The sequence below is a fragment of the Salvia splendens genome, chromosome 2 (genome assembly GCF_004379255.2).
Source record: "Salvia splendens isolate huo1 chromosome 2, SspV2, whole genome shotgun sequence".
Taxonomy (NCBI): Eukaryota; Viridiplantae; Streptophyta; class Magnoliopsida; order Lamiales; family Lamiaceae; genus Salvia; species Salvia splendens.
In genome coordinates, this window is record NC_056033.1 from 42,369,228 (window position 1) to 42,381,896 (window position 12,669).

At 35.6% G+C, this 12,669-nt stretch overlaps 2 protein-coding genes across 2 annotated transcripts; both read right to left on the reverse strand.

Annotated features, from left to right (window-relative positions):
* Positions 1-4,313: 4,313 nt before the first annotated feature.
* LOC121780202 (ent-copalyl diphosphate synthase, chloroplastic-like) lies at positions 4,314-6,021 on the reverse strand. The gene is made up of 5 exons (XM_042177731.1): positions 5,897-6,021; positions 5,558-5,797; positions 5,312-5,423; positions 4,638-4,811; positions 4,314-4,541 (listed from the first exon to the last, which is right to left on the reverse strand). Exons 1-5 carry the CDS (start codon positions 6,019-6,021, stop codon positions 4,314-4,316), a joined length of 879 nt encoding a protein of 292 aa, XP_042033665.1.
* A 2,084-nt stretch (positions 6,022-8,105) lies between these two features.
* Positions 8,106-12,342, reverse strand: LOC121792960 (protein TIME FOR COFFEE-like). Its single transcript, XM_042191108.1, has 11 exons — positions 12,080-12,342; positions 11,698-11,985; positions 11,532-11,605; positions 11,283-11,448; positions 10,946-11,210; positions 10,784-10,844; positions 10,429-10,582; positions 10,280-10,346; positions 10,142-10,205; positions 9,719-10,051; positions 8,106-9,629 (listed from the first exon to the last, which is right to left on the reverse strand). The coding sequence occupies exons 1-11, from the start codon at positions 12,174-12,176 to the stop codon at positions 8,394-8,396; spliced, it is 2,805 nt and encodes a 934-aa protein (XP_042047042.1). The 5' UTR covers positions 12,177-12,342; the 3' UTR covers positions 8,106-8,393.
* Between the last annotated feature and the right edge of the window lie 327 nt (positions 12,343-12,669).

Below are 12,669 nucleotides of genomic sequence, written 5' to 3' on the forward strand. Positions count from 1 at the left end.
TTTACACCTTGGACCTAAAGTCTCTCTCACATACACACACAAAATCTGTTATCTATATATGTATGTTGGATAAGTAGATAGAATAAAGGTGAAGGTGAAGGTGAAGGTGAAGGTGAAGGTGAAGGTGAGGTGTTGGGGTGTGGGCACTACATAAATGTGAGAAAGATATGGTGATGAATATGCATTCTATAAAAAGAACATGAGATTTTTCAATTTGGTGGGATCCCATATATTTTCTTTTGTTTGGTGCTCAAATCGCCACGCTCTATTCTTCATTAACCATATATATGCATTAAGCCTTTCTTCATCAATTAATTAAATGTCCCTTCAATCTCCAATTTGTGGCATAGACATATATCCATTTCATTTCACCAATCTAATCGTCCCCACTACAAATTTATGAGATAATTAGGTATTCTCTCTCATTCTCCACTCCAAATCATTTCACCAATACCACTTTTCCGAACGATACAAATGTGACATTCATCTTGTCGATATTGTCATCTTTTTGTGTGGTCTTGGGATCGCTCTCGGTCTGATTTACTGATTGTGTTGTCGGTTGTTTTCAGTCCTTCCTTTGTTTAATCAGCATTGTTTCGGTAATCATGTTATATACTCCCCCTCCGTCTCCAAACACGAGTCTCAATAATTCTTGGCACGAATTTTAAGAAATGATGAGCAAAATAGATGGAAAAAAGTTAATGGTATTTAAGTTCCACTTATACCTATAATTTTGAAATGAAATGTGAGTAGAATAAGTTATGCGAATATGAGTCTCAATTCTTCTCGGCGCGAATTTTAAGAATGATAAAAAGAGTGGTTGAAAAAAGTTAGTTGAATGTAGTGTATATTACTACCATTTATAATAAAAAAATGAACTGAAACTATTGTTCGTGGATAGATCGAAATGAAAAACGAGACTCCTATTCACGGACGAAGGAAGTAATATTTATACCATAACTAGAAGTGCCCCTCTCATATTCTCAATTTAAGGTATATATCGATTATCTTTAGGTAAAGTTGTGGTATTTCATATTTTTTGCAAATTTAAAATAGTGATATCCAAATTGAAAATAGCGAAAATTTATTTTCAGTAGTTTCACGTAAAATGTTGTGACGTAATTCACAGTGTCAAGATCAATACCACTATTTCCCTTTTCTGTAATAATAGATGTCACAAATTTAGATTTTTGGCAATTTGGTAGGTAACAAGATATATAATTATTTTTTTCAATGTCTAAGCTCTGCACAGCATTTTGGACCATTAAACAGTAAATATGCACGTGTAATATAGAAATTTTCATTTCCACGTCGGATATGGAGTCCACATTAATACAATTTTTCGATGAAATATAAAATTCGGGAATTGCATCATTATTGAAAAAAATGTTACAATAATGTGTGAAATTGTCGAAAATCAAATTAAGAACATGGAGCAGTATATATTGGAAAAATATGGTGTTTTTGTACATTATGTATTTCAAAATTATATAATCAAAATTTAATCCAAAAATCAAAACACATATTTATGACGCACTCCCTCACGATATTATACACGCCAACTATGCAATGACTAGAACCTAATTTATTTGCCATATCAATCACACCATTTATTGGATAGTCAACATGGAAAAAAAAAATGAAAAGACACACATTTAAAAAAAAGAGTAAAGTACACTAATAGTCTCTGTTCTTGTTGAAAAATGCACCAATGGTCTCAAAAAAATTTTATATCATTTTTGGTCCCTAGAAATTACATTTTTAGTACTTGTCGGTCTTTTATATCTCTCTACATTTTGAAAAATCTCCTAAATTCCATGGAGGACATTTTTGGTATTTAGAAATTACGATTTTGGTATCTCTTCAATCATGCATTTTTTTTACATACATAAAAACACATTTTCGGATAGAAAATATTTACATTTATGATATTAGTCGATTTTATATCTTTACAAGATAAAATAATTTCTTTTGAATTATTTGACCTAAATATTTTAAATAATTACTTGAATAACGTAGATTAAGCTTTATAATGAAAAAATTACTATAGTTTACTTTAATATTTTTGGTAAAAAAATGTTACTTGCCATAGTTCACTTTAATTTACGTTAGATATAGTTTACTTAAATTTTAATTATTATACTTAAAATATTTTTCACTATACTTTATTTTAATTAATGTAATTAAAATATTTATTTTTCACTTAAGTATAATAACATTAAAAATTATTATAATTCATTATAATATTTTTTCTTCTCAAATTTTAAAAAATTAAGTAAAATTTTAAGTAAAAATAAATTTCACAATGAATTTTCTGTAGTTCACTTTAATATTTTTATTAAAAAATGTTACTATTAGAGTTAATTTTTTCTTCGCAAACATAGAGATCGAGCTGTATAATAAATACTAATATTTAATTTTAAAAATAATTAAAGCGTAATTAAAATATTTTATTTCTTATTTAAAATTTTGAAATTATAAAGCATTAAATATTATTTAAATGAAAGTATAATTGAGTTTCTAAAAGAAAATGGTGATGGAAGAAAAAATTTAAAAAATTAAAGGGAAAGTTGCAAGGTCTAAAATGCCCTCAAACTATAAATATTTACGTTAACGGTGCCTAGGGTTATTTTAGTCTTATCGTACCAAAAATGATATAAAAATTTTTTAGGGACCATTGGTGTATTTTTCGAAAAGATCGGGGACTATTAGTATAATTCACTCTTTAAAAAAATGAAAGACATGGAGTATATAGTAATAGTACGTACATTTTTTCACTCCGACTACCATTACTAACCCCTCCGTCCGCAAGTATGAGTCTCATTTCTTTTCAGCTCGTGCTTTAAAAAATATTAAGAAAAGTATGTGAGAAAAAGTTAAGACAATATTAATTTCAAATTAAATGTGAGTGAAATGAGTTAGTAGAATGTATGACTATTTACCATTTAAAATAAAAGTTAATTAAAACTCTTATTTGTGGACGGACTAAAATGAAAAAAAACGGGACTCCTAAGACTCCATACAATTATCGTTTTCATCGTCATTTGCGTCTGTTTGTTTAAACTACATCGTAGTTTATTATCCAGTGTTTATTGAATTGGAGATCATTTCTAGAAGCATTGATAAAGTTGGTGATTGACATGATAAAGTAGTTTGAAATTAGCTAGCTGTGTTAACTGATTACATATTGTTGAAATTGATAATGTGTAGTGATCACATTATTTCCACCATTATATATGCCACGTCGGATTTATCCATTTATTCATCATTTCATCTGTTGATAAAATGAAGTCGAGATTTTTCTCAAACGCGTACTGTTTTGTTTGAATAAATATACTAGTACTATTTTCATCTGATTTAGTTTAAAGTGAACTATAAAATTAGCCCATCTGATTTAGTTTAAAGTGAACTATAAAATTAGCCCCTATGTATAGCTAATCAAATGCCGGAGGTATTCATGTTTCAAAAAATGCACCAGACGTTTCTACGTATGGGTATAATATCATTTGAAGTCCATTTTCACTATTTACGGTCTTTCATGCCCTTCTCACCCTCAATTTTTTTCCAAAATGCCACTCCAAGGGCATTCCGGTCTTTCCATTATTTAACACTTTGAGATCTTCTCCCTCTTGCCGTTAGTCATTTTTAACGATGATAATATTATAGTAATAAGAATATTTATATATTCCTAGTATAAATTAGTTTTAAAAGAGTGTGGAGAAAATATTTTTTATATATTAGTAGTGTACTTTAATATTTATTATTATTTCTTAAGGAAAATAATTGGAAAATAAAATATATTTAATTACCATTAAACCATTCAATGAAATATGTGTATTATAGTTCCAGTATATAATTTATTGGTATTATGTTTATATAAAAATTAATATTTTAATAATTTATTTTACAATATTCTTACAATTTATACTTATTTATATTAATGAAATGTAATAATGAAATATTGGAAAGGCCGAAATGCCCTTAGTGGCATTTTGGAAAAAAAAGGAGGATGAGAAGGATATTGAAGACCGTAAATAGTGAAAAATGATTTTAAATGATATTATACCCATACGTAGAGGCGTCTGATGCATTTTTTGAAACATGAATACCTCCAGCGTTCACTCAGTCATACGTAGGCGCTAATTTTGTAATTCACTTTTTAATTTAATGTCTTTTATTTTCACTAAATAGCCACATTCCATGAAATGAAATATATATATATATATATATATATATATATTGCTTGATTTATGATCACAGTCAATTAAATACTTTAAGATAGTTGTAAATTAAATTGATTTACATGTACATGATCATTGTACTCTTTCGAAGAGTACTTTCGAAATATGGAAATTAATAGTTCCTATGTTACAATAAGCTGAACAATAAAAGCTTCTAGCAATAATAAAAAAGTTTTGCTTAATTTGTGAATCCAAATCACCTGCAGATTTTGTAACAACTAATTTCCCTAATTCTTGCATCGCCGATTCTATGTCCAAAGTCGTAATCCCTCCGGCACCAGCCATGCACCCATTTCGGTCCTAAAACAACACGAAAATCCGCATCACAAATATACTTATAGTTATATCTCGTTTTCAATAATGAGATAGCGTACGTGACGAAGAAAAAAATGAAACCTTTCGATGTTGAAATAGACGAAGCTTATCGCAGACACTAACAGTCACCTGCATCAGATAATCATATTTCAGGTGTAACGATGTCAACTCCTTTGACTCAGTCCTCACCCTGCCACTTAGGTTTAGTGTTTGCACCAATAGCTCCGCGTCGCGGCCTCCTCTCCCTTCCCAAGTCTTCATCCATGGCGGCAGAGTCAAAATAATTTATACTCTTTCTGTTATTTTTTATCTATTAAAATTAGTCAATTTCTGTTATTTTTTTTAAATTTCATCACACATTATACTACTATAAACATGTGGATCCTACTTTCTATTAACACTATTTCAACTAGTATTTTTTATGTCTCTTTTTTACTTTTTCATTAAAACTTGTATTGTTACTAAAATCTCTATATTTGGAGAATGAATATATTATTTTTACATTTAATTAGGTCGATATTTTTTAAAAATATCGAGGAAAATGTATATTTGAACTTTATGAACGTGCAAATAATTGAAGTTAGCTGTCAATGAATGGGTAAAACTTTTTAATACCTACATATATGTAGTTTGTTTGTTTATGATAACGTGGAACATGAACAACGATATAATAAAATTAAAAATAATTGGACAATAAGTATATATAGACATATAGTTATTGAGAAATTGGACATGAATGAGAATGTTGGACATACTGCATCTTTCAATGGTTGATGAATGTTGCAGCCTTGTGCCGACAATGTATCCAATGAAAGTTGATTTAGAGTTCTGAGTAATATCCCCACCAAATTTGGTCTTGTTTTGTACCTGTCCAATGGCCATTTCAAGTTCTAGTAATTTTTCTTATAATCCAAGATGATAAATGCATAACTTAGTTGGTAAGAGAATCAGTTTTCTAACCAGTTAAGTGATGTTCGAGTTACTAGGGTCACTATGATTACCTTACTCCATTTGCATACGTGAGGACGCTGTCACGTTCGAATTCGTCGATGAAGGCACGCTTTTGCTCGGCCGAATTGAAATGTGACGTGATAGTTTGCATTAAAATCACAGTCTTTGCCCAAGCGAGGCGCTCTAGTGACTTTTCTGACTCAAAAATTGATGCGGCAACAACGTAGTATGCTTGCATAAGGCTTCCTTCACTCAAACCGAACACACCCAAATTCGAATTTCGGCACCATCTGCCCCCAAAATTATCAAATTAACATTTATTGATCAAAGATTTGGAGATTTTTTTTATTTATTAAAAAAAAGAAATGAAGGTATACACAATTTCTTACTTTTGGAGGTCTTTCCATTCTTGTTGGTGTAACGCCTGGCAATTATTATAGTCCAATTTTGCTAGCTCGAGATATATGTTATTGTTCACATATGGAATCCTGAAAAAAGATTTAAAAGATTTCATGATAAAATTATGTAGTTGTTAACAATGGAGTATATATATATATATATGTATATAAATATTTTACTGAAATCTAAAAATTCCTATCTGAAATTTGTCCTAATCTATGTAGACAACAACGTATGTACGATCATATTTTCTAATCCAACAATATTAATATACAATAACAATACACTCGTAACACATACATGCAAAAACGCCAAAACACGTCACGTGTATTATTTTCAGATAAATCAAATGTAAATATAATTAATCACACATACACTTTGATCAACCATGCTGGAGACAAAAAGATTACTCAGCTATCTTATATATACACCATTTGTCCATAATAAAATGGTAAAAATATGACATGTGTATCGTCATTTTTGTATATTAATTTTATAGTGGAATTGTGAGTTGAATAATGTAGTAAGGTACAAAACTCAATTATCAATTCTAGAAAAAAGTGAAATGAGTCTTTTTCTTTCCATACATCCATTGATAGTAAAATGTGCTTTTATTTTGTGAATGGAAAAAGTATTAGTATTATTACCGGCGGAAACCTCGTACCCATGCAACCTCAGTAGGCGGAACGCCATAGCCGTGTCATCGATGTCCTGAACTTCCGAGTTCCTCGCCCAGCAGATCCCTTTTCCGGTCCAATATCTTTGCAATAATATTTTCAAAATTAAGAATTTTATTTTTATTTGGTCCACAAAAAATACTCCATAATTTACTTGTACGACTGTACCTGTGAACATATGCGACACATTCGCCCATCTCTGTCTGAAAATAACGTGAAATTCCAAGTCTTTGCAATCTGTCGACTGCCCATAAATGCTCAAACAAGTCCACAGGGTACACACTTGGAACTAAATAATCATTCAAATAAATCACATATAAATTAGATGTAATGGGTTCACATATGAAATACTCGACACTCAAACAATCATGAAGTTTTGGACAATTTTTTATCCAAAATCTCTCGTCAAGGATAACATGCATAAATCAAGAAAATTGGTCCCGCGATGAAAATATTTTGGAATGACACGGAAAAGATTGAGGAGCCACGCGTTTCCCATTCACACTAGCACAAAACTCTCTATTCAGGTTGAAGGTCCGCCTAACAAATTGGTTGCATATTGTTAGCCTATGCACTCTCAAGCAAGCTGAAACTAGAGTGAAGCTTGCTGATGCTAAGAGCATCTCCAGTGGGCAGATGTCCCACTCGGACATCAACTAGGACATCCCAAAAACAGCTCCTGCCACGTCACTAGGACTTCCCATCCCACTGCTACGTCACTAGGACATCCCCTGCACAATCCGCCCTTCCCATCGCCCTTCCCACTAGAGTTTAAAAAAAAAAAAATTATCGGACGTCCGACCCACTCCACAATGGCGGACGTCCGCCCGCCTGTCGCCCGCACGTCCGAGGACACCCGACGTCCTCACGGGACGTCCGTATCCGACCTTCGACGCCACAATGGCGGACGTCCCGGTCGCCCGTCGCGGACGTCCGACCGGACGTCCGCGATTGGAGATGCTCTAAATGTGAAAATGAAGATCCTTCCGTCAAGGACGTGGCATTTACTCACAGCTGGAAAGATGTGCTCTTAAACTAAAGGACGTGGCATATACTATTTCTGGAAATATGCAGTCTCTCTTTATCTTCTATATCAATTCCTCTGCTATTCTTTCACATACTTGTAATGTATTGTTTATTTTTTTCAACTAAGATTTTCTGTGCATAAATATACTACTAGTATCTCATTTCAAAAAACTTATTAGGCTCCAAATATTCAATAAATACTGCTCATTGTAAGTTAACATTGGAATTTGGATGGTCTAAACAAAAATAATAATGAAAAAATGCCATAAGTCAACTTGGGATAAAACTTCAAACATAAAAGAACGTTTTGAGGTTGACAAGTCATTAATTTAATAGATGTTTTGCCACCTCATCAACTTAACTCTCTAAAAACAAAACAGCAACCAACTAACGAAGAGATATAATATGTCAACATTTCAATATACAAGAATAAAAAAATGAACCAAAACCACTTTCTTTTTTACTAAATATATAGTTGTATTATACCACTTTCCCATTCAAAAATCAAGCAAAATAATCATTGAAAAAATTGAATTTTATATGTATGGCTATATCATTGATGATATGTAACATATTAGTCTATACAAAAACAACACATTAGTGTTGCATGCAAACCAAATGGATCAGTAGGGTAGGGAGCCAACTGATAAAATAAACAGTATCAAAGTTGCAACCCTCCAAAATTTTCAACCAACCTTGTTCAAATCTCTCTTCTTTCTCCTCCTCCTGATTTATAGCGACATCATTGCAGAAGCAATGAATTTTACCAGGGTGGAAGAAACTGTCAGTATTTGAGCTCCGGCAAACTGCCGGGACACGTGCTTAGAATCGATGGAACATTCCGTCTGCAAGCAGGGGACGGCGACTTCTGGCCATCCACCTCTTGGGAGGGTAGTGGTGAGGCCACGGAAGAGGTATTTCTTGGCATCACAAACTGATGTCCTTGAAATGAACCATTACCAAAAGTTATGTGAGTTTGGCCTTGAGATGATTTCCGTTGAGGGATCTCAGGAGCATCTAACACTTGGCTGCTGCTGCTCGCGAGTACGCCAGTGAGGAAAGATCCATGAATGTTATGATGCTGCTGAAAATTTGGGACAGGAACACCAGATGTTGTCTGAAATGGTGGCCGACCATCGAGGGAGGATGGAAGAATATTCATATTTCGAGCATCGAACTTGGGAGGTCCCATGGTAGAGAGGGCTGATATCTCTGAGTAATCAGATCTTGGGGAGTTAAGAGACTGACCACTACTGGCTACGGACTTCCCTTCGGAGGTCTGGAAATTCTTCTGGTGTAACATCTGCATACCACTCAGAGACATGTCAGGAGGCATCTGGAACATACCAGAGCTGTGCGCCGTGGATGAAAAGTTGAGCACTGGGGTTGCAGAAGTATTTGAACCGAAAGAGAAATCATATGCAACTCTACCCTTGGAACCATGTTGTGGCGAACTATTTGGTTTTGCAGAGTGAGATACAAAGCTAGGAGCAAACGAAGCACCATTTTTCCAATTAATTTCAGCATCAGACATGATGGACGAGTAGGAGGGCTGGGCCGGCTTCTCTGATTGCAGATTTGCAGATACAGAAGAAGGGAGTTTATTCTCACTGGTTTTAGCACTGGACTGTGGTTGTCTATGAGATGACAAGTTCATATTTTGAGAAGCTGATTGGGATGAAGCATGATGAGATGTGGTGAAAGGCTGCTGATTGAATGCCGGGGAAGGGTGCAAAGAGGGGTTAAAGAAGGGCATTGAATGGGATCCTCCTTTAAGGGGAGGCATTGAAATGTTTGTTGAAAAAGGGATCGAGCAACCATTGTTCTGTAGTATGGCCATGTATGGGGAAGAAGTTGATGCATTAGGCAAAGGAAAGTTGACCGGAAGCCGTCCAGCTGAATTAGACAGCATAGTAGTATTTGCAGCTGAGGTTGCAGATTGAGGAGATCCAGAAGAATTAGTTGGTGCCATCATTGTTGTTTGATGGTTACCAAACGGCAATAGAAAACCGTGGCCATGCTACAATCATCAAGAAAACAAACTAAATTTAGCATTTTAATTGTTAAGAGCCCGAAATGACAAACAGGGATTCAGGGAACAAGCTTTACCAAGAAACTAGAAGCGGAGGCTTGATGTGAGGACTTACTGCTTGTGGTATTTAAAGCCACAGCAGCATCAGAGCTCTTATCTTTTCCATTTCCAACGGAACTAGTTGCTAAATTCTGCCCCCCTTGAAACTCTCCCAGAAATGGGCTTCCGGGGATGAAGTGTTGGGCTGGTGATGTAAATTTTATGCTCGGTGACTTGCTTCCACACAAAGCAATGGGACCAGTTGATAGAGACTTCTTGACGAGCTCCTGGTGGAAATGGATGCTTTGCGCGAGGTATTGATGGATGGCGCATCTCTTTGGTCGAGGCTGGGAGAATTTAAATTGAGGGGGCTGCACATATTCAAAACCACTATGACAGTCAAATAATCAAACTGAAGTAAATAAGATGAGCATTGCTTTCAAATTCATCGTGTGAAGTACCTGCATTACCAATGAAGATTTCGTGATTCCATTTATAGGCATAGCTTGCAGAGGCAGCATAAATCTGCATATGAAAACAATTCAGCAATGCCTGCAGCAATTAAAAAGAAGGAAGAAACAAGATTCTACGTTACACACCCTGGATGAGGAAGAACACCAGGCCAGCTACTCATACCAATAGGGAAAGGCAACAAGGAAGTTGGTGCTGCAACAATAGTAATATACAAGTAAATTTTATGCATTCAAATTCTTGAAACCTTAAATACTCCAAATTCAATATGAATTACATTGATTTTTATTCTCCTTCCTAGCTTGCTGCTGAGGGGTATGCTTCTCAACATCAAGATTTGATTGTTGATCGCTATTAACAATCCCAATCTTCTCTCCCTGCATTCCTGATGCAACCGCCAAGCAACCGTCCTTTGCAGCAACCTCACTCTTCTGAATCGGATTTACAAGTACAAAAACTCCAGTCAATTTACATACACATAAAAGAAGTTCTTTCCCGAATTATTAACATTAAAAAGATCAGCCAGCCTTTCGAACAGCTTGATCCATAACAGCAGGCTCAGTCCACACATGCCATTAGAATTTGAGAATCACAGCCCAAAAAACAGAGACCACTTCATTTAAGGTACTCACCATCAAATCAATCTCCAGCTTAGTTTCCTTCTTAGTCTCCACAATAACTGCGTCATAATGCCTGATACATAAATGCCGTTAGAAGAGGTGGAGGAGATAGAGAAACTCGGCTGAAATAAAGTATTAGTCCACTATAATTAAGGAAAAATTAGGGATGCTCACGCTTTTGTAACTGTCGCATCCTGAATTTCACAAGCATTTACTTTAGCAGATGATGGCGACTCGCTTTCTTTTGGAGACCCCACTTTAACTCTATTCGCAAAACCATCATCCGGAAACCTCTCTTTCTCAGCCCTTCCTTCTCTCTTTAGCTGTTTCAACGAGTCACCCAAATCTGCTCCAGCATTCGATTTTATTGTTGGCTCATTTTGAACTGAAAAGGCGTGATTCTCGTCTTTGCCACCATCAGCTTTTGATATCTTTAACTCTGTATTCCACCAATTCTACTGTTACGAAACAGAACTTTAAAATAATTAAATAGAAATCACTGAAAATTTACCGTCGCCAGCTGAAATTAATCTATCTCTATCAACGCTTTCTTGTCTTTGCGAAGATTTGGATTGGGATTGTTTCATCAGATCGAACAGAGCTTCAGCAACCTCAATCTCGATATCATCTTGGCTCTGCTTGGGATTTGAAATCGGATTTCTTCGCTCCGAATATTTCTGCCAAGTAATTTCCACGTCAATTCGCCGTCGCATCAAAACGCATATTAAAAAAAATCCGAGAACCAAACTAAGTAACTAACCATCTTTTTCATAGAGTCATCACCAAAGCCGCCACTGCCTGAATTGGAAAACTCTTGCAATCTCTTCCCCGAAGCTATGCAAAATAAAAAATTAAAACTAACAAAGGCAATCAACAACATATAAAAAAAGAAGATAATTATTATTCCACTTATTCCAAACATTTACCAGAGCGAGCTCTTCGGGGAACAGGAACCCCCAATATTTCGTCTCCGGCGGCTATAAGAACCGGCGATGAGCGGTGTGCACGGAGACCTCGGCGATTATTCGACGAGAATTGATTATGCTGATGAATCCTCATCTCCTCTTCCTCTTCACACGAGTCCGTACTCTCGCTTCTCTGCTGCGCCGCAGTCCTATCGATTCTTCTTCTCTTCCGAAACTCTCGTTCCAGCTCCTTCTCCTCTCGATCTCCTAAGCTCACGGTTTCCTGCGATTTCATCTGCCTATCCTTGTCTGCAAATTTCGGAAAACAAGGATAGCAAAAACACATAAATAAAAACCAAAATAAAAAAATAATCATCGAATCTCTAGAATTTTTTTTTCTCACCGATTGAATCTCTGAGAGTAGTGATCCTTTGCCGTCTTCTCGGCAAACCGTTAGCTGCGGAGACAGTCGCTCTTCGTGTATCTCTATTCCTCTCCATTAACTGCAAAAATCTCCTCCAATTCACCGGATTTCCACCATTGGCGCCGGCGGAATGAGCAGAATCAGAAGAAATGAAATTCCGGAAAACTGCAAGCACACTCCGAGATTTACACAAAAACGAAACTGAATTCGTTGAAAATCTCTCTCTCTCTCTCTCTCTCTCTCTCTCTCTCTAATGTGAAGCTTCTTGTTATTTTTAACTCACGCGAAACCTACTCATGAGACGGTGTGGACGGCATCGATTTCTCCCTCGCCCTCTAAACATCAGATAGCCGTCCGATCAACTCTTCATCTAACGGCCACGATCATCCGATGCCAACATGGCACAACTGTCGCTTTCCTGATTATTACAAAGCATCCATGATAGAGGATATCCGGCCGGACGTCGGACCGGCGTGCCGGACATCCGCTTGAGACGTCAGCCTTTTGAGGGAGGGGCTGACGCGGAAGTCGGCTGCGGACGTCACACATCCGCGGCTTTCCGGAACGTC